Raw genomic sequence first — 25,881 nt, forward strand, 5'->3', positions numbered from 1 at the left:
TAGCCAAGAGAAGACCATTAGTATCAAATATAGGCCCTAATTGGAGGAAGAAATTTCTGAGAATGTATGTTTGGAGTACAGAACTGTATGGTAGTGAAATATGAACTATGGGAAAACTGGAACAGAAGAGAATAGAAGCATTTGCGATGTCGGGCAGGTAGGTTAGAAAATTTTCTTCCCCCATGAACCATGGACCTTGCCGTTGGTGGGGAGGCTTGCGTGCCTCAGGGATACAGATGGCCGTACTGTAGGTGCAACCACAACGGAGGGGTATCTGTTGAGAGGCCAGACAAACATGTGGTTCCTGAAGAGGGGCAGCAGCCTTTTCAGTAGTTGCAGGGGCAACAGTCTGGATGATTGACTGATCTGGCCTTGTAACATTAACCAAAACGGCCTTGCTGTGCTGGTACTGCGAACGGCTGAAAGCAAGGGGAAACTACAGCCGTAATTTTTCCCGAGGACATGCAGCTTTACTGTATGATTAAATGATGATGGCGTCCTCTTGGGTAAAATATTCCGGAGGTAAAATAGTCCCCCATTCGTATCTCCGGGCGGGGACTACTCAAGAGGATGTCGTTATCAGGAGAAAGAAAACTGGCATTCTACGGATCGGAGCGTGGAATGTCAGATCCCTTAATCGGGCAGGTAGGTTAGAAAATTTAAAAAGGGAAATGGATAGGTTAAAGTTAGATATAGTGGGAATTAGTGAAGTTCGGTGGCAGGAGGAGCAAGACTTTTGGTCAGGTGATTACAGGGTTATAAATACAAAATCAAATAGGGGTAATGCAGGAGTAGGTTTAATAATGAATAAAAAAATAGGAGTGCGGGTTAGCTACTACAAACAGCATAGTGAACGCATTATTATGGCCAAGATAGACACAAAGCCCATGCCTACTACAGTAGTACAAGTTTATATGCCAACTAGCTCTGCAGATGATGAAGAAATTGATGAAATGTATGACGAGATAAAAGAAATTATTCAGGTAGTGAAGGGAGACGAAAATTTAATAGTCATGGGTGACTGGAATTCGTCAGTAGGAAAAGGGAGAGAAGGAAATATAGTAGGTGAATATGGATTGGGGGGAAGAAATGAAAGAGGAAGCCGCCTTGTAGAATTTTGCACAGAGCATAACTTAATCATAGCTAACACTTGGTTCAAGAATCATAAAAGAAGGTTGTATACCTGGAAGAATCCTGGAGATACTAATAGGTATCAGATAGATTATATAATGGTAAGACAGAGATTTAGGAACCAGGTTTTAAATTGTAAGACATTTCCAGGGGCAGATGTGGATTCTGACCACAATCTATTGGTTATGAACTGCAGATTGAAACTGAAGAAACTGCAAAAAGGTGGGAATTTAAGGAGATGGGACCTGGATAAACTGAAAGAACCAGAGGTTGTAGAGTGTTTCAGGGAGAGCATAAGGGAACAATTGACAGGAATGGGGGAAAGAAATACAGTAGAAGAAGAATGGGTAGCTCTGAGGGATGAAGTAGTGAAGGCAGCAGAGGATCAAGTAGGTAAAAAGACGAGGGCTAATAGAAATCCTTGGGTAACAGAAGAAATATTGAATTTAATTGATGAAAGGAGAAAATATAAAAATGCAGTAAATGAAGCAGGCAAAAGGGAATACAAACGTCTCAAAAATGAGATCGACAGAAAGTGCAAAATGGCTAAGCAGGGATGGCTAGAGGACAAATGTAAGGATGTAGAGGATTGTCTCACTAGGGGTAAGATAGATACTGCCTACAGGAAAATTAAAGAGACCTTTGGAGAGAAGAGAACCACTTGTATGAATATCAAGAGCTCAGATGGCAACCCAGTTCTAAGCAAAGAAGGGAAGGCAGAAAGGTGGAAGGAGTATATAGAGGGTTTATACAAGGGCGATGTACTTGAGGACAGTATTATGGAAATGGAAGAGGATGTAGATGAAGATGAAATGGGAGATAAGATACTGCGTGAAGAGTTTGACAGAGCACTGAAAGACCTGAGTCGAAACAAGGCCCCGGGAGTAGACAACATTCCATTAGAACTACTGATGGCCTTGGGAGAGCCAGTCATGACAAAACTCTACCATCTGGTGAGCAAGATGTATGAGACAGGCGAAATACCCACAGACTTCAAGAAGAATATAATAATTCCAATACCAAAGAAAGCAGGTGTTGACAGATGTGAAAATTACCGAACTATCAGTTTAATAAGTCACAGCTGCAAAATACTAACGCGAATTCTTTACAGACGAATGGAAAAACTGGTAGAAGCGGACCTCGGGGAAGATCAATTTGGATTCCGTAGAAATGTTGGAACACGTGAGGCAATACTAACCTTACGACTTATCTTAGAAGAAAGATTAAGAAAAGGCAAACCTACGTTTCTAGCATTTGTAGACTTAGAGAAAGCTTTTGACAACGTTAACTGGAATACTCTCTTTCAAATTCTGAAGGTGGCAGGGGTAAAATACAGGGAGCGAAAGGCTATTTACAATTTGTACAGAAACCAGATGGCAGTTATAAGAGTCGAGGGGCATGAAAGGGAAGCAGTGGTTGGGAAGGGAGTGAGACAGGGTTGTAGCCTCTCCCCGATGTTATTCAATCTGTATATTGAGCAAGCAGAAAAGGAAACAAAAGAAAAATTCGGAGTAGGTATTAAAATTCATGGAGAAGAAGTAAAAACTTTGAGGTTCGCCGATGACATTGTAATTCTGTCAGAGACAGCAAAGGACTTGGAAGAGCAGTTGAACGGAATGGACAGTGTCTTGAAAGGAGGATATAAGATGAACATCAACAAAAGCAAAACGAGGATAATGGAATGTAGTCAAATTAAATCAGGTGATGCTGAGGGGATTAGATTAGGAAATGAGACACTTAAAGTGGTAAAGGAGTTTTGCTATTTAGGGAGTAAAATAACTGATGATGGTCGAAGTAGAGAGGATATAAAATGTAGACTGGCAATGGCAAGGAAATCGTTTCTGAAGAAGAGAAATTTGTTAACATCAAGTATAGATTTAAGTGTCAGGAAGTCGTTTCTGAAAGTATTTGTATGGAGTGTAGCCATGTATGGAAGTGAAACATGGACGATAACCAGTTTGGACAAGAAGAGAATAGAAGCTTTCGAAATGTGGTGCTACAGAAGAATGCTGAAGATAAGGTGGGTAGATCACGTAACTAATGAGGAGGTATTGAACAGGATTGGGGAGAAGAGAAGTTTGTGGCACAACTTGACTAGAAGAAGGGATCGGTTGGTAGGACATGTTTTGAGGCATCAAGGGATCACAAATTTAGCATTGGAGGGCAGTGTGGAGGGTAAAAATCGTAGAGGGAGACCAAGAGATCAGTACACTAAGCAGATTCAGAAGGATGTAGGTTGCAGTAGGTACTGGGAGATGAAGAAGCTTGCACAGGATAGAGTAGCATGGAGAGCTGCATCAAACCAGTCTCAGGACTGAAGACCACAACAACAACAACAACAACAACAGATGAATGTTGAAAATTAGATGGAATGGTAAAGTAAGGAATGAAGAGGTTCAGCACAAAATCAGAGAGGGAAGGACTATGACAAGAAAAAGGGACAGGATGGTGGGACAACTGGTAAGATGTCAGGGAATAATTTCCATGGTATTAGAGGGAGCTGTAGAGGGTAAAAACCACAGAGGAAGACAGAGATTGGAAAATACCCCGCAAATAACTGAGAAAGTAAGTTGCAAGTGCTACTCTGAAATGAAGAGGTTGGCACAGGAGAAGTATTCGTGGCGGTGCGCATCAAACCAGTCAGAAGACTGCTGACTAAAAAATAAAAAAAGAATACACAGAGTTTGTGGATTTATGAAGTTTGTGCTGTTATAACTGTAGGTAGTATATTAATAAAAGGTGGGTTTCCCAAAAACACTCCAAAAAAAAAAAAAAAAAAACATAGCAAGGCTGTCAATTATAAAGCAAACTGTAGAATTCATTAAAATGAGAGTTACTACAACATTATTGAAAGGATACATTGCCACCCACCACACAGCGGAGATGTTGAGTTGCAGATAGGCACATCAAAAAGATGATCAAACAAGTAAACTTTCAACCAGAAAGGCTTCCATCCAAAATAGCCAAAACACTCATGCACACACGCAAATGCAACTCTCACACTGATACTGTGGTCACATGTGTACGAGTTGCATTAGAGAGTTGTCTCATTCAGATGAAGGCCTCTCTGGCCAAAAGCTTACATGTTTGACCAACTATTTTTTGCTGTGCCTATCTGTGACTCAACCTCCCTGCTATATGGTGAGTAGCAACCTATCCTCTTCAGAATATGGCCGTTATTCCATCCTGGATTTTCCACTTTATAAAATGAGAGTGAGTTTGATAACTTGATCTTCAAGTAAGCAAATTATTAAATGTACATTAAGATCAAATTGTAACTCACAAATATAACCACAGGAAATGAGACATTAGCTTTGGTAAATGGTTCGTTGAACAGCTGTGGTAGCAAATGAATACTCCGTTTATTATTATGAATGAACAACTATATGCAATGAAAGGCTGAACGAATCAACTGAGTTCTAAACTGAAGATCATATGGACCAACTAGAGCTTCTGTTAGCAACAAGTTTACAAAGGGCAGGCTCTAGATAGTGATGGGACAACTGACTGTTTTCAACAACCAATGAGTCAGTCGATTGTTCTTCCATTCAAGTCAGTTTTTTCAGTTGAATGAAACAATCGAATGAAACTAGTTTCTGGGGCTGTGTCAGCTATATGAAAGTTTTCACTCACTCACAAGGTTTAAGTGTTTTCATTCAATGTGAGACAACTGACTGAAACAAGTTTCCATCAGTTGTGGCTGTTGTATGAATGTTTTCACTCATTGGCCGGGTTTCAGTGGTTTCATTCAATGCAAAACAACCAACTGACGCAAGTATCTGTCAGTACACGCGTTATATGAATCTTTTCACTTACTCTCTGGGCTTGAGTTATTTCACTCTCATTCTTATTCACGCTTTTTCGTGGGGGGGGGGGGGGGGGGGGGGGGCAGCGACAGTCACTGCAGTGGGCGCATGGCTCCAACGCCATAGCCCCTTCCTGCTTCTACCAAGTCCAGGGCAGCAGCCGGAGCGGGGTGGTAGCACCATGGCCGGCCCAAGTGGAGCACAGCACTGGCTCGGGACCTGTGTTAGCAGTAATTGGCCACGACACCACATCCCTGTGCCGGCTGCTGCCCTGTGCCTGGTAGTAGGAGGACACTACATGGAGCATGTGCGACGCTCAGTGGCTAGATTTTTTGTAATTAACAGACATCTTTGCACCTTTTGAGTAAAACAAAATGCAAACAATCAGAAAGATCTGGTATGTATCCTTTCTTGTTCACATACCCCTAACAGAACTATTATGCTTGCTCAACTTTGTACTCCCAATGAAGCTTTCACTAGTTACATGTTGTTAATTGCACTTGGAATGATTTTATGCACAGCAGTTTATATCTCAGTTTTAAGTGGTGAAAAGAAGAATTTTTCTTTCAGTACATAATCACACGAGAATTTATATTGCTTATTTTGACTTGGGTCCACTGGTCTTCACATACACACGAGGTGGGGCTACCCTCCCAAAAAATTCTGGAACTTAATCCACAATTTTTTTTTCTACCCTTACCTTTTACTTATTGTACATATCTTCCTTCAAAATACTCTCCTCCACAACTGATACACCACTCCCAATGATGACATTGCTATTCTTAGTATAAGTGATGAAGAGTTACATGATGTGTTGAATGGAATGAACATTCTAATGAGTAACATTCTAACGAGTACAGAATATTGATTGTGAGTAAACCAGAAAAAGACAAAATTGGTGAGAAGTAGCAGAAATGAGAACAGGAGAAACTTAACAGAATTGGGGATCCTGAAGTAGATGAAATGAAGTAATTCTGCTACTTAGGCAGCAAAATAAGCCATGATGGACAGAGGAAAGTGGACATAAAAAGCAGACTAGCACTGGCAAAAGGGGCATTCCTGGCTGAAAGAGGTCTACTAGTATCAGACAAAGGCCTTAATTTGAGGAAGAAATTTCTGAAAGTGTACTCCCAACACCATTTCCATTTCCAGAAGCAGTCCTGGTCCACCTCTTGCTGGATCACATGAAGCGCAATCTTCAGATTTTCTTTTATGTCGACTATCACCGCAAATCTTTGTCCTTTCAATTGGAAATAAGAAAAAAGTCCGCAGGGGCCAGGTCTGGAGAGTAAAGAGGATGAGGCAGCAGAGTGATTTCGTTTTTTGTGTAACAGTCACACACCAACAGGAATTAATGTGCAGGTGTGTTGTCATGATGTAAGAGTCATGAACTGTCTCACCCCATTTCAGGCTGTTCTCACATTTTCTCTCAAGTGTCGCAACATCAATTAATAGCTTGTTCTTGTGGCATAAATTCATGATGAACTAATCCTTCAAAGACAAAGTAAACTGTCAGCATGGTTTTGACATTTGACTTGACCTGATGAGCCCTTTTTGGTCTTGGAGAACCTTTCCCAACCTATTGTGAAGATTGAACCTTGGTCTCGATATCATAAACGTAGACCCACATCTCACCACCAGTTATGATTCTCTGAAGGAATCTCTCGTTTTCATTTGCATGATCCAAAAGCTGTTTACAGATCGGGAGGTAAAGGTCTTTCTGGTCTTGACTCATGAGCCATGGGATGAACATGGTGGCAACTCGATGCATTCCAGGATGTTGTTTCAGGATTTCATGACATGATCCAACTGAAATGTTTCATTCAGTCTTTGACTGGCATGCCAACGTTGTTGACGTTCCTGGCACGAGCGTCATCAGTAGACATCGAAGGGCACCCTACATGAAGATTATCTTCAACATCTGTTAGGTAATTTTTAAACTGTGTGAACCATTCAAAATACAGAGAACAGCTTAAGCAATCATCACTGTAGGCTTCCTGCATACTTTGGTGTGTCCCTGTAAAGATTCTCTTGAGTTTCGCGTATAATTTAAAGCAGACGCATTGCTCCTCTAACTCTGCCATCTCAAAATTCGCAAACTGTGTGACACAATGTTCTACTCATTACAGCACTGAACAATAACTAGCAGACATACAACAATGAAACTTCTGGCAGTTACACACAAAAAACAGGCATGTGCAGGGATGCCAACCACATTACGGTCCAACACATCATTGGTACGAAATTACGAATGTCCCAGAATTTCTTGAACAGACCTTGTATGCCACTGCTTTACTTCACCTAATGAAAGCACTACAGATCGGTTTAACTCACTAGAATAACTGGGTAATTCAGTCAACTAAACCGCCAAACAGTGGTTTCAGTTCAATGCTGAATGAATACATGCTTCCACTGCCAGAAAAAACTAAAGACTGGTTTCACCTGGGACGGGGGGAGGGAGGGCGGGTGGGGGGGGGGGGGCAAAGATGCATAACACAGTCAGTACAGAAAACACCACTGGATTGTGTTGACTGTTTTCATTCGGTTGCTCCCACCACGGACTGGTTTCACAATCAAAATAAATGAATGTACAATAATCCAACTTATATGTAAAGCTACAACTGACTGTTTCACTTGTTTCCATTCAGTGGCTCCCACAGACCAGTTTTACTCAAAAGAATAAATGAACACTTCTATCGATACGTAAAGCTACAACAGAATGAGCGCAATTGTTTTCCACCAACCAACTGAATCAATTGTTTTCATTCAATTGTTCCCAACACTCACTCAAGATGGTCAAAGAGAGAACTGCTTACAGCCCAAGACAAACTGAAAACTGAAACATTAATCTGTTAGAATTTTTACTAGCTCATGAGATACTGACATCTGCTGTCTGTTGTTTAACACAACTGAATTGGAAATATATCCAAAGGATAGTGAAGTGGTAAAATTGCTGAAAGTACTTTTTCAAATCTTTTCAACTATGTTATTTCAAGTTACAAAGCACCAAATACAAGGAGTGGGAGGAGTAGGTGGGCAGGAAAGAAATTAAATATTTCTACATCTCCTGTGGGCTAATCTAGCAAGTGCATACAAGAGTACTGGAGAGGAAACTTTTCTTCTGAGCCAACTACTCTGTTATGAGGGGGTACTCAAAGGTTTTAATAATCATCTAAGGAAAAAAGTTCTCATTACTTTTTTGTTTGTTTGGAGGTGTGTTTGCAACCCTAGTACATATCAAAATCTCCATGCCATTTTGTTTTGGCTCCTCAAGCAATATGTCAATGTACCGTGGTGTGGTGATTTCAATGTTTACCAAGACTGCAGACATGCACCAACAAATAAATAAAAATTAATTATACAATTTTTTTTTCCAAGCAGTAGTTATAACTTTGTGATTACCATTCATAAAATTTGTGGATGAAAACAAACCTTCAACACGGTCAATGCAGACAAGAGAAAGCCCAACTGGACAAGGTCGATGTGGTGAACGAGTCCCAAACACTCCTAAACGTGCTCCGTTCAATCTGGGAGGTGATACTTTTGCTCTGATGTGAGTAGAGTCATTTTTGTGGAAATGGAAGAGAATCCTGAAACAGAAAATTCAGTATGTCACCCATTTATATTCAATAAATTCAACAACCATCTTTACTATAAAGATGTTAAGCAATTAACTCCTTGAACAGGAGAGTGAACAATCTCTTCATCTTTCCTTTGATCTCCTTGAATCTAGAATAAAACTCCTCTGGTTTTAGAGGCTTAGACTTCTAAAATTCTCCTTTCATGTTATCTGTTTTGCTGTATTATTTTTATAAAAAGTCTCATAGCTTAACATGAACAGAAATTTTGCATTTATGCATTCTGGAAGGAGTGCTACATTCTTCAACATTCTTTGATCTCATACAAAGTCTGTTTACTATAAAGTCTTCCATGGAAAAGTGCACTAATTCACTTTTAAGGTGCTTAGGGAAATCCAAAAAACATTTTTGCCCTGTTTATCAAAAAAATATTTAAAAAAAGAAAGTGGTCACATATAAAGTTTTTGGGCTGTGACAATATTAAAATTTTATTTTAGGAAAACACAAACCAAAAAAATCTAATCTGACACCACAAGTATTAAAAGATCACTTTATTATTACTATAATACAGAGTGTAGGTGATAAATACAGGAGTCAAGTATTGTGGTTGAATAGTTGAATTTTCAGTCCTCATCAGTCTTTTGATTGGTTTGATGAGGCCAGCCATAAATTCGTCTCCTACACCAACCTCTTCATCTTAGAGTAACACTTGCAACCCACCATGTCTTCAATTATTTGCTGGATATGTTCCACTCTCTGTTTTCCTCTACAGTTTTTAGCCCCTGCAGCTCCCTCTAGGACCATGAAAGTTATACCCTAATGTCTTAACAGATGTCATATCATCCTGTCACTTCCTCTTGTCAGTGTTTCCCTTATATTCCTTCCCTGTCTGATTCTGCAAGGAACACCCCCATTCCTAACCTCATCAGTACATTTAATTTCAACATTCTTCTGCAGCACCAAACCTCAAATGCTTTGATTCTCTTCTGTTCCAGTTTTCCCACAGTAGTTGTTTCACTACCATACAATGCTCTGCTCCAAATGTACACTTTCAGAAATTTCTTCCTCAAATTAAGGCATTTGTCTGATACTAGTAGACCTCTTTCAGCCAGGAATCCCCCTTTTGCCAGTGCTATTCTGATTTTTATGTCCACTTTCCTCTGTCCATCATGGCTTATTTTGCTGCCTAAGTAGCAGAATTCCTTCATTTCATCTACTTCAGGATCCCCAATTGTGTTAAGTTTCTCCTGTTCTCATTTCTGCTATTTCTCACCAATTTTGTCTTTTTCTGGTTTACTCACAATCAATATTCTGTACTCATTAGAATGTTCATTCCATTCAACACATCATGTAACTCTTCATCACTTACACTAAGAATAGCAATGTCACCAAAGGAATCTTATCACCAATGTACTTTCACCCTGAATTTTAATCCCATTGAACCTTTCTTTTATTTCAGTCATTATTTCATCTATGTATACATTGAACAGTAGTCCCTGTCTTATATCATCTTTAATCCAAGCACTTTTTCTTGGCCTTCCAGTCTTATTCTTCCTTCTTGGTTCTTGTACATATTGTATATTACCCACCTTTCCCTACAGCTTACCCCTACTTTTCTCAGAAAATCGAACAACTTGCACCGTTTTACATTGCTGAATGTGTTTTGCAGATCAACAAATCCTATAAATGTGTCTTGATTTTCCACTTTCCTTCAGTCTTGCTTCCATTACAAAATGCAATATCCAAACTGCCTCAGTGGTGCTTTTACCTTTCCTAAAGCCAAATTGATCATCAACAACAGATTCTCTACTTTTTTTCTGTTCTTCTGTATATTATTCTTGTCAGCAACTTGGATGCACGAGTTGTTCAGCTGATTGTGTGATAATTCTTACACTTGTTGGCTCTTGCTATCTTCATAATTGTGTGGATGATGTTTCTCCGAAAGACAGGGTATATCACCTGTCATATGTTCTACATACCAATGTGAATAGTCATTCCATTACCAATTCCCCCAATGATTTTAGAAATTGTGATGGAACATTATCTATCCCTTCTGCCTTATTTGACATTAAGTCTTCCACAGCTCATTTAAATTATGATTCTAATACCGGATCCCCTATCTCTTCCCTGTTGACTCCTGTTTCTTCTTGTAGCACTTCATCAGACAAGTCTTTCCTCTCACAGAGAACTTCAATGTACTCTTTCCACCCATCTGCTCTCTCTTCTGCATTTAATAGTAGAACTCCCACTGCACTCTTTAATGTTATTGTCCTTGTTTTTAGGCTTCTTCATACCTATGTTTTTGTTTCCAATTTCTGTGATTGTTCTTTTTAGGGATGTCCATGCCTCTTCAACTGAAGTGCCTACCAAGCTATTCTTAATCACATAGTCTCAATTTTTTTCGACACACTTTTGAAGACGGTCTCCAGCTTTTGTATTCCTAAGTTGAAGAAGTCTCCTGCCAACCAGCTGAGGAAGCTTGTGACCTCTGCTCAGACTTCACCATCACTCTTGAAGTATTTGCCACCTAAGTGTTCCTTTAGCTTGGGGATGAGGTGATAATCGCTGGGGGCTATGTCCAGGCTGAATGGGGGATGCGGCATAACAGTCCACCCAAATTTCTTCAGAGGCTTCTGTGTTTGACAAGTGACATGGGGTCGCACGTTGTTGTGAAGAAGCACTACCCCCTCCAATAGTCATCTTCTCCGGCAATTCTGGATTGCTCGCCGGAGTTGGGTCAATGTTTCACAATATCCGTTTGAGTTTATTGTCACCCCAGGTTGTATGATATCAATGAGGAGTGCTCCCTTCAGTCCATCAGTCAGCATCCAGGGGACCCGGCAAGCACACATCCTGTGATACCCCACGTTGCTGTTAAAGCTCTTTCAATTGTGCCATGGGAAGCTTCTTTGAGCAGCTCACTGTTGATCATCTGGACAATTGCGTCCAAAACTGGCGGTCTTCCACTTTGTTCTTCATCGTGAACTTCCGTGCAACCGTCGGCAAAAGCCCTGCACCATTTGTGGACATGATTAACGGACATGCACTCTTCATCATAAACCTCAGTCAGTTGCCAATGAATCTCAATACGCAGTAACTTCCTTGCATGGAAAAACCAGATTACCGCTCGAACTTCACACTTGGTGGAAGCAGTGATCAACACTGAATGACGTAGCGAATCGTGAACGGGTGGGCCTGAGAGTGGGGAAACCACTGCACACGGTACTATTGTCACATTTAGCCTAGCACCTTCCTTCAAGACTGTAGCTCATTTGGAACCTTACTTTTGGTACCACCCTCGTATATACAGATATACAGCATTCCTCAATGTATGAGAAATGGAAATTAAATTACAAGTGCAGATCACAATAAGTATCAGAGACAAGGGAAGAATTTGCATTTTGATCGAACCTGCTGATAAATCTAATAGTACGGCTCTAAATTACTTCAATGTTTTCCTTTGATCTGACATGGCTTGGAACCCAAACACAAAGCAGTACTCGTATAGTGGTCTACATGTGATCTCCATTGACTAGTAAACTGAAGTCTACCATTTTCCTTCTCCACTGCTGATCAAATGTGCTCATTCCATTTCGTATCATACTGATTTGCAACATTAGACATAGAGGTTTAATTATCATGACTCTGTCAAGCAGCCATCACCAATACCATATTCTTACTCATCTGTATTAATTTAGATTTGTCTAAATATAGAGGTAGCTGTCATTCACCATACCACATAGAAATTCTGTCACCCTGTATCTTCCAACAGTCACACACTGATGACACTCTGCTGCACACTACAGCATCGTCAGCGAACACTTGCAGATTCTGCTCGCTCTATCCATCAGATCAAGAGCAGTCCTATTACACTTCCCCCATGTTGACTCACAGAAAACATTTTTCTGGTACCAAAGACAAGTAAGGTGACAAAACCAACTTCATAAATAACGGCTGGTATATGTACTAAGTTAATTAAAAGTTATTCGCATTGGCCAAGGAGGCTATTCACCATTTTTAAATGCAACTCTGAAGGAGGTTGGAATGTTCCTTTAAATTTCTAAGAAAGGCAAAGGCCTTGTTCCTGTATACGGTAGATCAAAGAAAAATAACTGCATTCACACATCAATTACTAATACTTGCAATTTATCTAATATATAACTGTTCTCAAATTTTAAAAACATATTCTATTAACTGTAATTGGATAGATAAAAAAATCTAATCACCAAGCTGCAACAGGAGAACACACACACACACAAATAGGTTTAACTTATGTAAGCTTTCAGAGCCAGGGGCTCCTTCCAGCAGCAGAGTTGAGTGGGAAGGAAGAGCAGTGAAGGAAAAGGACTGGAGAGGTTTAGGAAAAGGGATATAATTCGGAAAGGTCACCATAACCCCGGGTCATGAGAGACTTATCAGGTGGGATGAGAAGGAAAGACTGATTATTGGGAACTGCACCAGAGAGAGAGCTTAAAGGTGGAAGTCAGGGTAATATGCAAGACAAAGATTACTGATAAACATCATGCATGAATTAATCAAAGTGAAAATCTAAGTGCATTGCATGTAACAGAGGTGGGAGGGGGGGGGGGGGGGGGGACGGTGTAAAATGACTGATCAGAAAACAAAAGATGTACAAAACTACAATGGAGTGAAAAAAGGAGTAGTTACCGTGAAGAAATGCTGAAACAGAAGGAATTAACACAAATTAAGGCAAGGTGGGTGGTGAGAACCAAGGATATATGTCGAGTTCTGCTAAACTGGTGTACGGGAAGCATCTAGATGGTGTGCGTAGCGAAACAGGCACCGAGGTCATGGCTGTCACATTGTAGAGCATGCTCTGCAACAAGATATTGTGTGTTGCTGGTACAAACCTTATGCCTATGCCCATTCATCGTAACTGATAAATGAGTAGTAGCCACGGCAGTGTAAAAGCCTAACACGGTTTACATAACAACTGGTATATGACGTGTCGTTTCACAGGTGGCTCTGCCTTTGATAGTATATGTTTTGCCCATTACAGGGCTGGTATAGATGGTGGTAGGAGGGTGCATAGAGTAAGTTGTGCAGTAGGGATGGTCACAGTGGTAGGAGCCATAGGGTTGGGAGACGGGTGCAGAAGAAGCATAGGGTCTGACAAGGATGTTATGGAGAATGGGAGAGTGATGAAAAGCTATTATAGGTGTGGTGGGCAAAATCTCAGACAGAAAGGATCTCATTTCAGGGCATGATTTTAGAAAGTCATGGTCTTATCGAAGTAGCTGATTAATACATTCAAGTTCGGGATAATACTGAGTGACAAGTGGTGGGCTCTGAAGTTGTTTTTTGGAGATATCAGCAGTCTCAGGATTGGATGTGATGGCCTGGGAAATCTGACTTTGAATTAGGCTGGCGAGATAATTACTTCCAGCGAAGGCAGAGGTCCTCTTTTCAAAATCATGCTTTTGCACTATCAAAACTTAGATCCCACATACTGTTTCTTGAAACCTGCTTGTCCCTTGGAGTTACTCCCAAAGGTCTAACATTTGAAGTTCTCATTTCTGGATGTAATCCTACTCTAATGTAATCCTCCGCTACATCAGGCTCTTTTACAGTTTCAAACACAGCAATCTCTTGCACTTACCTGACTAATCTGTGACCTATATGCCTCATCTGCAGCTTTTCACTTCACCAGACTTCTCTCTTTTCACAAAATACTGTAGTTATCCGCCCCTCATGTTTCCTTGGATGGCATCATCCACCAAGCCAACTTCAGACTGCGACAACATGCCAGACTTCATTTCAAAAAGCTATACCACCTTCTCCTAAAATTCCTCAACAGTTCAGCTCCCCAAACAGCCATACCATCAACCACTATTCTTCTTCTACAAACCAAACTTAGCCAAGCTCCTTAACATCCCACAGCCTTCATCACTGCCTCCGACCAAAAATAACTCACAATCACAAAAAAGTCACAACAATACAGTGCACACAACCTCTCATCTAAAGCACTCACCCTTCCTGAATTATCTGCATTTGTCATGGAACAAGAGTGGCAGGATGTTAATAGTGCCGATAACATAGATAACAAAGGTAATGCTTTCCGTAACACATTTCTCATGCTCTTTGAGAGTTGCTTTCAATTAGAACATTCTTAACGGTGTACTAGTAGTAATAGGCAGCCCATGTGGCTGACTAATCGTATAAGGATATCATGTGGGTCAAAGCGTGAATTATATCAAAATGTTAGTAGCAGTCACAATCAAGCTGCAGTAGCCCATTACAAACAGTACTGTAAGGTGCTTAAAAATGTTATTAGGAAGCCAAAGAGTAAGTGGTATGCAAACAGAATACCTAATTCACAGGATAAAATTAAAGCCATATGGTCTGTTGTGAAGGAAGTGTCTGGTCAGCAGCACAAGATCGATGATATAAAGTCAGTTTGTAGTAAAAATATTTCTGTTACTGATAAATCAGATATATGTACAGTATTTAACGATCATTTTCTGAGCACTGTGGTGAATTTAAAAAAAAAAAATATATATATATAGTTTCTACAGGGAATCATATAACTTTCTTGGCAAATGCCTTTCCAAGATTGATGTCTGAAATACTCCTCTGTGATACATACGGGTGAGGGGGGGGGGGGGGGGGGCAGAGTCAACAATTAAATCACTGAAGACTAAGGACTCTTATGGATATGACGGAGTGCCTAGCACATTATTAAAGTACTGTGCTGCACATGTTAGCCCTGTATTTAGCCATACTTTTAATTTTTCCTTTAGAAATGGTCAGTTTCCTGGACGATTAAAATACTCAGCAGTAAAGCTGCTTTATAAAAAGCAAGAAAAGGATAATGTAGACAATTTTAGACCTATTTCTATGCCACCAATGTTTGTTAAAGTTACTGAAAAGGCTGTGCATGTAAGGATAATTGATCATTTTATATCACATGATTTGCTATCAAATGTACAGTTTGGATTTACAAGTCCTTTAACAACAGAAAATGCTATATCCTCTTTTCTCTGTGAGGTACTGGATGGGCTAAACAAAAGGGTTCGAACGCTAGACATATTTTTTGATTTAACTAAGGCGTTTCATTGTGTTGATCACAAATTATTGCTCCAGTAGTTGGACCATTACAGAATACGGGGAGTAGCTAACAATTGGTTCACCTCTTACTTTAGCAACAGACAGCAAAAGTTCATTATTCACAATGGTGAGAATGACTGTGATGTGGTGCCTGAGTGGGGTACAGTCAAGTGGGGGGGTGCCCTAGGGATCCTGCTCCTTATTTATATAAATGATATGCCCTCTAGTATTATGGGAAAAACTAAAATATTTCTGTTTGCTGATGACCCTAGCTTGGTAGTAAAGGATGTTGTGTGCAACATTGGCCCGGTTTCAAATAGTGCAGTTCATGACCTAAGTTCATGGCTGGTAGAAAATAAACTAGTACTAAATCACAGCAAGACTCAGTTTTCACAGTTTCTAACACACAATTCAACAAAACTAGACATTCTAATTTCACAGAATGGGCATGTGATTAGTGAAAGTGAACTGTTCAAATTTCTAGGTGTTCAGATAGACAGTAAACGGTCATGGAAAGCCCACCTTCAGGAACTTGCTCAAAGACTTAATGTTGCCATTTTTACTATTCGAATGGTATTTGAAGCGAGTGATCATTCGACATGAAAATTAGTCTACTTTGTTTACTTTCATTCACTTATGTCGTATGGTATTATATCTTGGTGTAACTCTTCCCATTCATAAAAGCATATTTTTGGCTCAGAAACGGGCGATTCAGGCAATAAGTGGTGTAAGTTCACAAACCTCTTGTCCTTGTCGACCCCTGTTCATGAGCCTGGATATTTTGACATTGGCCGCAACCATTTTCAATAAGCATGCTCGTGTTCAAAAATCTTTGCAGTAATCCACGCACTTTCAAGCCAAAACTGAAGAGTTTCCTCATGGGTCACTCCTTCTATTCTGTCGAGGAGTTCCTTGAAAAATTAAGGTGATTCTTGTTGTATTGTTGATTGTGTTTACTTAAACTTATGGATTGACTTTTTTTCAGGTACATAAACATATTTTTTTCTGTTATTACTTTTCTGTTGTAATTTCATGTACTGACATGTTCCATGACCTTGGGAATTTGCTCCTCAATTTGGTCCCTCAGTTAGGTCCTAAGGAACTTGACGCATAAATAAATGTTCTAGGGTCTCACTTTCAGCCCTTCAGTGAAGGGCCTACTTCCCTTTACATGTAACATCAACTGGAAATATCTCTTTGCAACCCAACCCCAAAACCTTTCCAACAGCAAACCTGAAATTGAATCCTGCCTTGAACAGTTCCGACCATGATCCCAACTTGATCCATCAGCACTACCACAACCTTAAAATCATCTCTTGCATGCCTCCTTAGAATTCCTCAAATCCAAAAATGTGTCACAGCACAATGTCAGGATTTCCAACACTTGACATAAATGGAATTTTATGAAAGTGATTACAACCACTTTCTTTTTTGACATCCTCTAGTTGCTGTTGCTAATGTAATGTTACAATGTAAGTACATACCACAAAATTAAACATAAGTTTCTTATTCATGGAAAGTTGCTATTAGTAAAGCTTGATACTTCAATTTCTTTCTCCCAAATCTGTTCAATTTTTAAATATTAATTTAAACATAAAGTAAAATAAAGGAAAGGCAACTACCACCTACAACAGATCCATGCATGGAGCACAGAAACACGTAACAGAAGCAACATGTGCATTAGCTTTCAAGTGCTACCTCTTTTTCTAGCAAAAGTGCACACACACACACACACACACACACACACACACACACACACACACACACGCACGCACGCCCGAGGCCAAATTATTGAAAGCAGTTGCCTGAGCTGATGGAACTGGGGAGGGAATAGGGAAGGACACAAGGTTAGCAGGAAAGAGGCAGGTCTTTGGACAGATGGCTGCCCAGCAGCACAACAACATGAAAAGCGTACGGAGGTAACAGCACAATGAGACGCAGGAAGGAGGACTGGGGTGGGGGTTGTGGGGGAATGGGGGAACAAGATAAGGGAAGAAAAGAGAGGACGAAGACGAAGAGGGAGAAAGGGAGAGGAGAGAGAAGGAAAGGGGTTGAGAACGGGGGGGGGGGGGGGGGGGGGGGGCAGCGAGAGAGAGAGAATGGGGCAGGCAGAGGAAGAGTGGTGTAGACAGAAGAGAGAAGGACAAGTTAAGGCTGTAGATTCCTCAACTTGCGGCATAGGGTGGTGGGGTTTCGGGTTCCGCTGGATAGGTCAGGAGTCCACTATACAAAGCAGGCAGCTACATGGGCGGCAGGGGTTGTGTCGCGTGGACTGGGCAGTTTTTTTAGGTCAGATGGCCTCGGGCAAGTACAGAAAGGGCAACAGCCTCAAATGGTGCGGGGCAAAGTCAGGACATGCAGGGACCAAGCAGCGATCTGTATTGTAATTGTAAACTGTCGAAGCTGCGTTGGTAAAGTACCAGAACTTCAAACGCCGATAGAAAGCACCGAAGCTGAAATCGTTATAGGTACAGAAAGCTGGCTGAAGCCAGAGATAAATTCTTCCGAAATTTTTACAAAGGCACAGACAGTGTTTAGAAAGGATAGATTGCATGCAACCAGTGGTTGTGTGTTTGTCGCTGTTAGTAGTAGTTTATCCTGTAGTGAAATAGAAATGGATAGTTCCTGCGAATAATTATGGGTGGAGGTTATACTCTACAACCGAGCTAGGTTAATAATGGGCTCCTTTTACCGACCTCCCGACTCAGCAGCATTAGTGGCAGAACAACTGAGAGAAAATCTGGAATACATTTCACATAAATTTCCTCAGCATGTTATAGTCTTAGGTGGAGATTTCAATTTACCAGATATAGACTGGGGCACACAGATGTTTAGGATGGGTGGTAGAGACAGAGCATCAAGTGACATTATACTGAGTGCGCTAACCGAAAATTACCTTGAGCAATTAAACAGAGAACCAACTCGTGGAGATAACATCTTGGACCTACTGATAACAAACAGACCCGAACTTTTTGACTCTGAAAGCGCAGAACAGGGAATCAGTGATCATAAGGCTGTTGTAGCATCCCTGAATATGGAAGTAAATAGGAATATAAGAAAAGGGAGGAAGGTTTATCTGTTTAGCAAGAGTAATAGAAGGCAGATTTCAGACTACCTGACAGATCAAAACGAAAATTTCTGTTCTGACACTAACAATGTTGAGTGTTTATGGAAAAAGTTCAAGGTAATCATAAAATGTGTTTTAGACAGGTACATGCCGAGTAAAACTGTGAGGGATGGGAAAAACCCACAGTGATTCAACAACAAAGTTAGGAAACTACTGTGAAAGCTAAGAGATCTTCACTGCAAATTTAAACGCAGCCAAAACCTCTCAGACAAACAGAAGCTGAACGATGTCAAAGGTAGTGTAAGGAGGGCTATGCGTGAAGCGTTCAGTGAATTCAAAAGTAAAATTCTATTTACCGACTTGACAGAAGATCCTAGGAAGTTCTGATCTTACGTTAAATCAGTAAGTGGATTGTAACAGCATATCCAGACACTCTGGGACGATAATGGCATTGAAACAGAGGATGACACGCGTAAAGCTGAAATACTAAAACACCTTTTTCCAAAGCTGTTTCACAGAGGAAGACCGCACTGCAGTTCCTTCTCTAAATCCTTGCACGAACGAAAAAATGGCTGACATCGAAATAAGTGTCCAAGGAATAGAAAAGCAACTGAAATAACTCAACAGCGGAAAGTCCACTGGACCTGACGGGATACCAATTCGATTCTACACACAGTACGCGAAAGAACTTGCCCACCTTCTAACAGCCGTGTACCGCAAGTCTCTAGAGGAACGGAAGGTTCCAAATGATTGGAAAAGAGCACAGGTAGTTCCAGCTTTCAAGAAGGGTCGTCGAGCAGATGCGCAAAGCTATAGGCCTATATCTCTGACATCTATTTGTTGTAGAATTTTAGAACATGTTTTTTGCTTAAGTATCATGTCATTTCTGGAAACCCAGAATCTACTCTGTAGGAATCAACATGTATTCCAGAAACAGCGAGCGAGTGAGACCCAACACGCTTTATTTGTTCATGAGACTCAGAAAATATTAGATACAGGCTCCCAGGTAGCTGCCATTTTCCTTGACTTTCAGAAGGCATTCAATACAGTTCCGCACTGTCGCCTGATAAACAAAGTAAGAGCCTACGGAATATCAGACCAGCTGTGTGGCTGGATTGAAGAGTTTTTAGCAAACAGAACACAGCATGTTGTTCTCAATGGAAAGACGTCTACAGGCGTTAAAGTAACCTCTGGGGTGCCACAGGGGAGTGTTATGGGACCATTGCTTTTCACAATACATATAAATGACCTAGTAGATAGTGTCGGAAGTTCCATGCGGCTTTTCATGCATGATGCTGTAGTATACAGAGAAGTTGCAGCATTAGAAAATTGTAGCGAAATGCAGGAAGATCTGCAGCGGATAGGCACTTGGTGCAGGGAGTGGCAACTGACCCTTAACATAGACAAATGTAATGTACTGCGAATACACAGAAAGAAGGATCCTTTGTTGTATGATTGTATGATAGCAGAACAAACACTGGTAGCAGCTACTTCTGTAAAATATCTGGGAGTATGCGTACAGAACGATTTGAAGTGGAATGATCATATAAAATTAATTGTTGGTAAGGTGGGTGCCAGGTTGAGATTCACTGGGAGAGTTCTCACAAAATGTAGTCCATCAACAAAGGAGGTGGCTTACAAAACACTCATTCGACCTATAATTGAGTATTGTTCATCAGTGTGGGATCCGTACCAGGTAGGGTTGACAGAGGACATAGAGAAGATCCAAAGAAGAGCGGCACGTTTTGTCACTGGGTTATTTGGTAAGCATGATTGCATTTCTGGATGAGGTATCAAATATATTGCTTCCCCCTACTTATACCTCCCAAGGAGATCACGAATGTAAAATTAGAGAGATTCGAGCGCGCATGGAGGCTTTCCGGCAGTCGTTCTTCCTGTGAACCATACGCGACTGGGTAGTAAAGCAGCTGCTTAAGTCATTTGTGTTGTGGCGTGCAGCTGGATGGCCAAGTTTGTAGTATGTCAAAGTACTGTGGTCGCCATTCAAGTGAATAGGCAGTTAGTTACTTGTCATGCCCACATAGAATTCTGTGCAGTTATTGCAGCATAGCTGATATAAACATGGCTGTTTCCACATGTGGCCCTGCCTTTTAAGGGTAGGAAATGCCTGTGACTTGACTGCAGTAGGTGGTAGGTGGGTGTATGGGAAAGGTCGTGCGTCTGGGGTGACCAAAATGGAATGACCCATGGGGTACAGTATTGGGAGTAAGTTTGGAATAAAGATAGACAAGCATATTCTGTAAGTTGGGTAGGCAGCAGAATACTACTTTGGGGGATGTGGATAGGATTTTGGGTAAGATATTCCTCATCTCAGGGCATGGCAAGAGATTGTCGAAGCCCAGGTAGTGAATGTGGTTGAGCCTTCCATGGACTGGGTGATACTGGTTGATCAGAAAAGTGCTACTCAGTGGCTAGTTAATAGGTTTACAAGGAAAAATAAGAAGACTGGGACTGCATGTGAACAAAGGCGGTGAGAGCATTTTAAGGCATAAGGTAAATGAAGGTGATACTGCTAAATCCCTTTTCTAATCATGGATTCTGCTGCAAACATAGAAGTTGTTGTGCAAGCTGGCCAATCTGACAGTATCTGATAAACTGTATAAAATATTCTCGGTATTCTTGCCATGTCAGTTCTGGATAAAATCTCGAGCTTTCGACGATTACCTCCATCGTCATCGTCAGGAGCTGACTGTCTCTACTACTGCTGCTACCATAGCAGCAGTAGAGACAGTCAGCTCCTGACGATGACGATGGAGGTAATCGTCGAAAGCTCGAGATTTTATCCAGAACTGACGTGGCAAGAATACCGAGAATATTTTATACATAAGTGCCGCCGCGAAAAACTTCGTTCTCATCTGATAAACTGATTTTCAATTAAACTTGTTCTTTAGTAAAGAAATTGTCATGTGATTTCTGCTCACCTCAAGTTTTATAAACGTCACAAGCAACTGAGTCAAAATAATGGAGCTTGGGCAGCTGAACTCTAGGGCCTATGTCACCGATGCAAGTTTTTTATGCCTACCACTAAAGAATATTATGCAGAAAGCACAATCAGAGATGTGATCGTCTCCACAGCACCCAATAAAAAGTTTCAGTTAAAGGTTTTATAGATTGATGACCCTTTGTTAGGCAAAGTGTTGCATTTAGCACAGGCCTAAGAAGTCATCCAAGTGGCAGGCCATCACTTGGATTCCTAGACAGACAAACTGCTGCAGTAAACAGTGAATTCAGACATTTTTTTTTTTTTGTTTTGGTTTTGGGGCGCAAAACTGCTACGGTCATTAGCACCCGGTCTGTGACTTAGGAAATGGTAAAAAACGAAAATGGAAAGCAGCAGCAATGGGAACGAAACTCAAAAAATTGGAGAAACTAAAAGCAGAAGGAAAGCTTAAAAATCCACTACAGAAAGGGGTTGGTTGTCCCCAAAAAGAGCTTCAAATGACTGACGTCATCTCACTGGCACTAATAAACTCGAGAATGCGATCGGCCGAGCGCGTGTCGCCTGCTAAAATGGACGATATATCAGGCGACAGCTGTAGACGGGCGCGTAACGGAGTAAAATAGGGGCACTCAATTAAAAGGTGTCTTATCGTACACAGCTGAGAGCAGTGGGGACAGAGTGGGGGAGGATCGCCGCTTAAAAGATGTCGGTGGCTAAAAAGACAGTGCCCTATCCGAAGTCTAGTTAAAATTACCTCCTCCCGACGACGCGTTCGGGAGGAAGAGGTCCAAGCACAGGGAAGAGCTTTCACATCCCGCAATTTATTATGAGGAAGTGTCGACCAATGTGTGTGCCATAAAAGAACAACACGACGACATAAAACGCTCTGTAGATCGGCGAAGGGAATCGATCGAATAGCTGGCTGAAGAACAGAGACTGCAGCCTTGGCCGTTATATCGACCGCCTCATTGCCACAGATACCAACGTGTCCTGGGAGCCAGAGGAACGGCACCGAGACGCCCCCAAATGGAGCAAGCGCAGGCAGTCCTGAATCCGGTGGACCAGAGGGTGGACAGGGTAGAGAGCTTGGAGACTGAAGAGAGAGCTGAGAGAATCTGAACAGATAACATACTGTATCCGCTGATGGCGGCGGATGTATTGGACAGCCTGGAGAACAGCGTAAAGCTCCGCAGTATAAACCGAACACTGGTCGGGAAGCCGAAATCGATTTGGGGTGTCGCCAACAATATAGGCACTCCCTACACCTAACGATGTTTTCGAGCCATCAGTGTAAATAAATGTGGCTTCCTTCATTTGTGCACATAGAGCAGCAAATGCCCGACGATAAACAAGTGAAGGGGTGCCATCCTTGGGAAACTGACAAAGGTCACGGAGCAGGCAGATCCGGGGACGGAGCCAAGGCAGTGCTGTACCCCAAGTTGTCAAGAAAGTTTTAGGAAAGCGGAAGGAAAGAGAATGGAGCAGTTGACGGAAGCGGACTCCCGGTGGTAGTAGGGAGGAAGGGCGGCCTGCATACCCTACATCCAAGGAGGCGTTGAAAAAAATGTAATGGGCCAGATTAGCAGGCATGGAAGACAGATGGCTAGCATAACGACTCAGAAGGACAGCTTGCCGACTGGACAGCGGAGGTTCAGCAGTCTCAGCATAAAGGCTTTCCACAGGGCTGGTGTAAAAAGCTCCAGACACTAAACGTAATCCACGGTGGTCGACAGAGTCGAGACACCGAAGAAAAGACAGCTGAGCAGAGGAGTAAACTATGCTTCCGTAGTCCAATTTCGAGCACACTAAGGCGCGATAGAGGCGGAGAAGGGCCACTCGGTCCGCTACCCAGAAGGTACCATTCAGGACACGGAGGGTGTTGAGGGATCGCAGACAGCGAGCCGAAAGATAGGAAATGTGGGAGGACCAGAACAGTTTTCTGTCAAACATAAGACCCAAGAATTTAGTGACGTCCGAAAACGGAAGGTTGACAGGTCCTAGATGTAAGGAGGGTGGAAGAAACTCCTTACGTCGCCGAAAATTAACACAAACGGTCTTACTGGGAGAAAAACGGAAGCCGGTTTCGATGCTCCAAGAGTGGAGGCGATCGAGACATCCTTGAAGACGTCGTTGAAGAAGGCTGGTCCGTTGAGAGCTGTAGAAGATCACAAAATCGTCCACAAAGAGGGAGCCCGAGACTTCAGGAAGGAGACAATCCATAATCGGATTTATGGCGATGGCAAACAGTACAACACTCAGCACGGAGCCGTGGGGTACCCCGTTTTCTTGGGAGAAAGTACGGGAGAGAGTGGTGTTCACCCGCACTCTAAATGTGCGCTCTGCCATAAATTCGTGAAGAAAAAGGGGCAGCCGACCTTGAAAGCCCCAAGAGAACGGTGTGCGGAGGATGCCTGTCCTCCAACAAGTATCGTATGCTCTCTCCAGATCAAAAAATATTGCTTCTGTTTGGCGTTTCTGGAGAAAATTGTTCATGATATAAGTGGAGAGAGCAACAAGTTGGTCAACTGCAGAACGATGCTTTCGGAAACCACATTGGGCAGGTGTTAAAAGACTGCGGGACTCCAGCCACCAAGCTAAACGGCAATTCACCATACGCTCCAAAACCTTACATACACTACTCGTGAGAGAAATGGGGCGATAGCTAGAGGGGAGATGTTTGTCCTTTCCAGGTTTCGGAACAGGAACGATGATAGCTTCCCGCCATCGTCTGGGAAAAGTACTGTCAGTCCAAATTCGATTATAAAGGCGAAGGAGGTAACGCAGACTATGGGTTGATAAATGCAGCAACATTTGGATGTGGATACCATCCGGTCCTGGGGCGGAGGAGCGAGAAGTAGAGAGTGCATGTTGGAGTTCCCGCATGGAGAAAACAGTGTTATAGTTTTCGCGATTTTGAGAGGAGAAAGCAAGAGGTTGCACTTCCGCTGCACGTTTCTTCGGGAGAAACGCTGGCGGGTAATTTGAAGAGCTCGAAATCTCAGCAAAGTGTTGACCCAATGAGTTAGAAATTGCGACGGGGTCCACTAATGTATCATGCGCGACAGTGAGCCCAGAGATCGGGGAGCAACTAGGCGCACCTGATAACCGTCGAATCCGACTCCAAACTTCAGAGGACGGCATCGCGCGGAACTGCTTATAGCGGATACAGCTGGCCAAAGTAGGATGGTGGCGCAAAACGCGAAGAGCACGCCGCCGCTCACATATTGCGTCACGGAATGCCTCGTTCCACCAAGGAACTGGGGGGCACCGGGGCAAATTGGAGGTGCAAGGTATTGAACGTTCCACAGCTGTAAGAATAACTCCTGTAATATGAGTGACCTCATTGTCAACGCTAGGAAAGTGACGGTCATCGAATGTCGCTAGAGATGAAAAAAGTGTCCAATCGGCTTGGGCAAACTTCCAGCATCGCGGGCACATATATGGCAGTTGAGGCTGCAGTCCAAGGACACATGGAAAGTGGTCACTCGAGTGTGTATCATCAAGGTCGAACCATTCGAAGTGCTGAGCTAGCGGAACAGTACCGACCGAAAGGTCCAAATGAGAGAAATTTGTTGTGGAGGCAGACAAAAATGTAGGGTCCTCAGTGTTGAGGCAAACTAGATCCGCTTGGTGGAAGACGTCTATTAGTAGTGAGCCACGCAGACAAGGATGTGGAGATCCCCAAAGCGGGCGGTGGGCATTGAAGTCCCCAACCAGAAGCTGACCAAGAAGATGAAGGAGATCAGCTCGTGCCATTGGTGTGGATGATGGAATGTATACAGTACAAAGAGAAAAGGTGTATCCAGAAAGGGAAAGATGGACAGCGACAGCTTGGAAGGAAGTGTTTAAGGGGATTTGGTGATAATGGAGAGTATCATGGAGAAGAATCATGAGTCCTCCACGTGCTGGAGTGCCTTCAACAGAGGGGAGATCAAATCGGACGGACTGAAAATGGGGGAGAACAAAGCGGTCATGGGGACGCAGCTTTGTTTCCTGAAGACAGAAAATGACCGGCGAGTAGGATCCTAAGAGGATCGACAATTCATCCCGATTGGATCGAAGGCCGCGGATATTCCAGTGGATAATGGACATAGGGTGAACAGAAAATGGAGGAATGTGACCAAGGTTGCTGTCAACTCACCGACTGCTCAGAGCTTGCGACCGACAGCATGGAATGGCATTCAGCCGAAGGCAGAAGATCCTGATCCATAGGTTGTTGAGGAGCAGCTCCTGCCACCAGTGATCGGCCGGTTGATCGGCTGCCAACAG

The 25,881-nt window shown here is 42.2% G+C and overlaps 1 protein-coding gene across 2 annotated transcripts in view; it reads right to left on the bottom strand.

The window, feature by feature from the left end:
- The window catches only part of LOC124615655 (tRNA (adenine(37)-N6)-methyltransferase), a 106,486-nt gene that overhangs the window by 48,588 nt on the left and 32,017 nt on the right, over positions 1–25,881 (bottom strand). For both annotated transcript variants that reach the window (XM_047143671.1, XM_047143670.1), the window contains exon 3: positions 8,370–8,527. In XM_047143671.1, coding sequence (XP_046999627.1) covers positions 8,370–8,527 — 158 coding nt within the window. The remainder of the gene's footprint in view (positions 1–8,369; positions 8,528–25,881) is intronic.

This window comes from Schistocerca americana, chromosome 5, assembly GCF_021461395.2.
Source record: "Schistocerca americana isolate TAMUIC-IGC-003095 chromosome 5, iqSchAmer2.1, whole genome shotgun sequence".
NCBI lineage: Eukaryota > Metazoa > Arthropoda > Insecta > Orthoptera > Acrididae > Schistocerca > Schistocerca americana.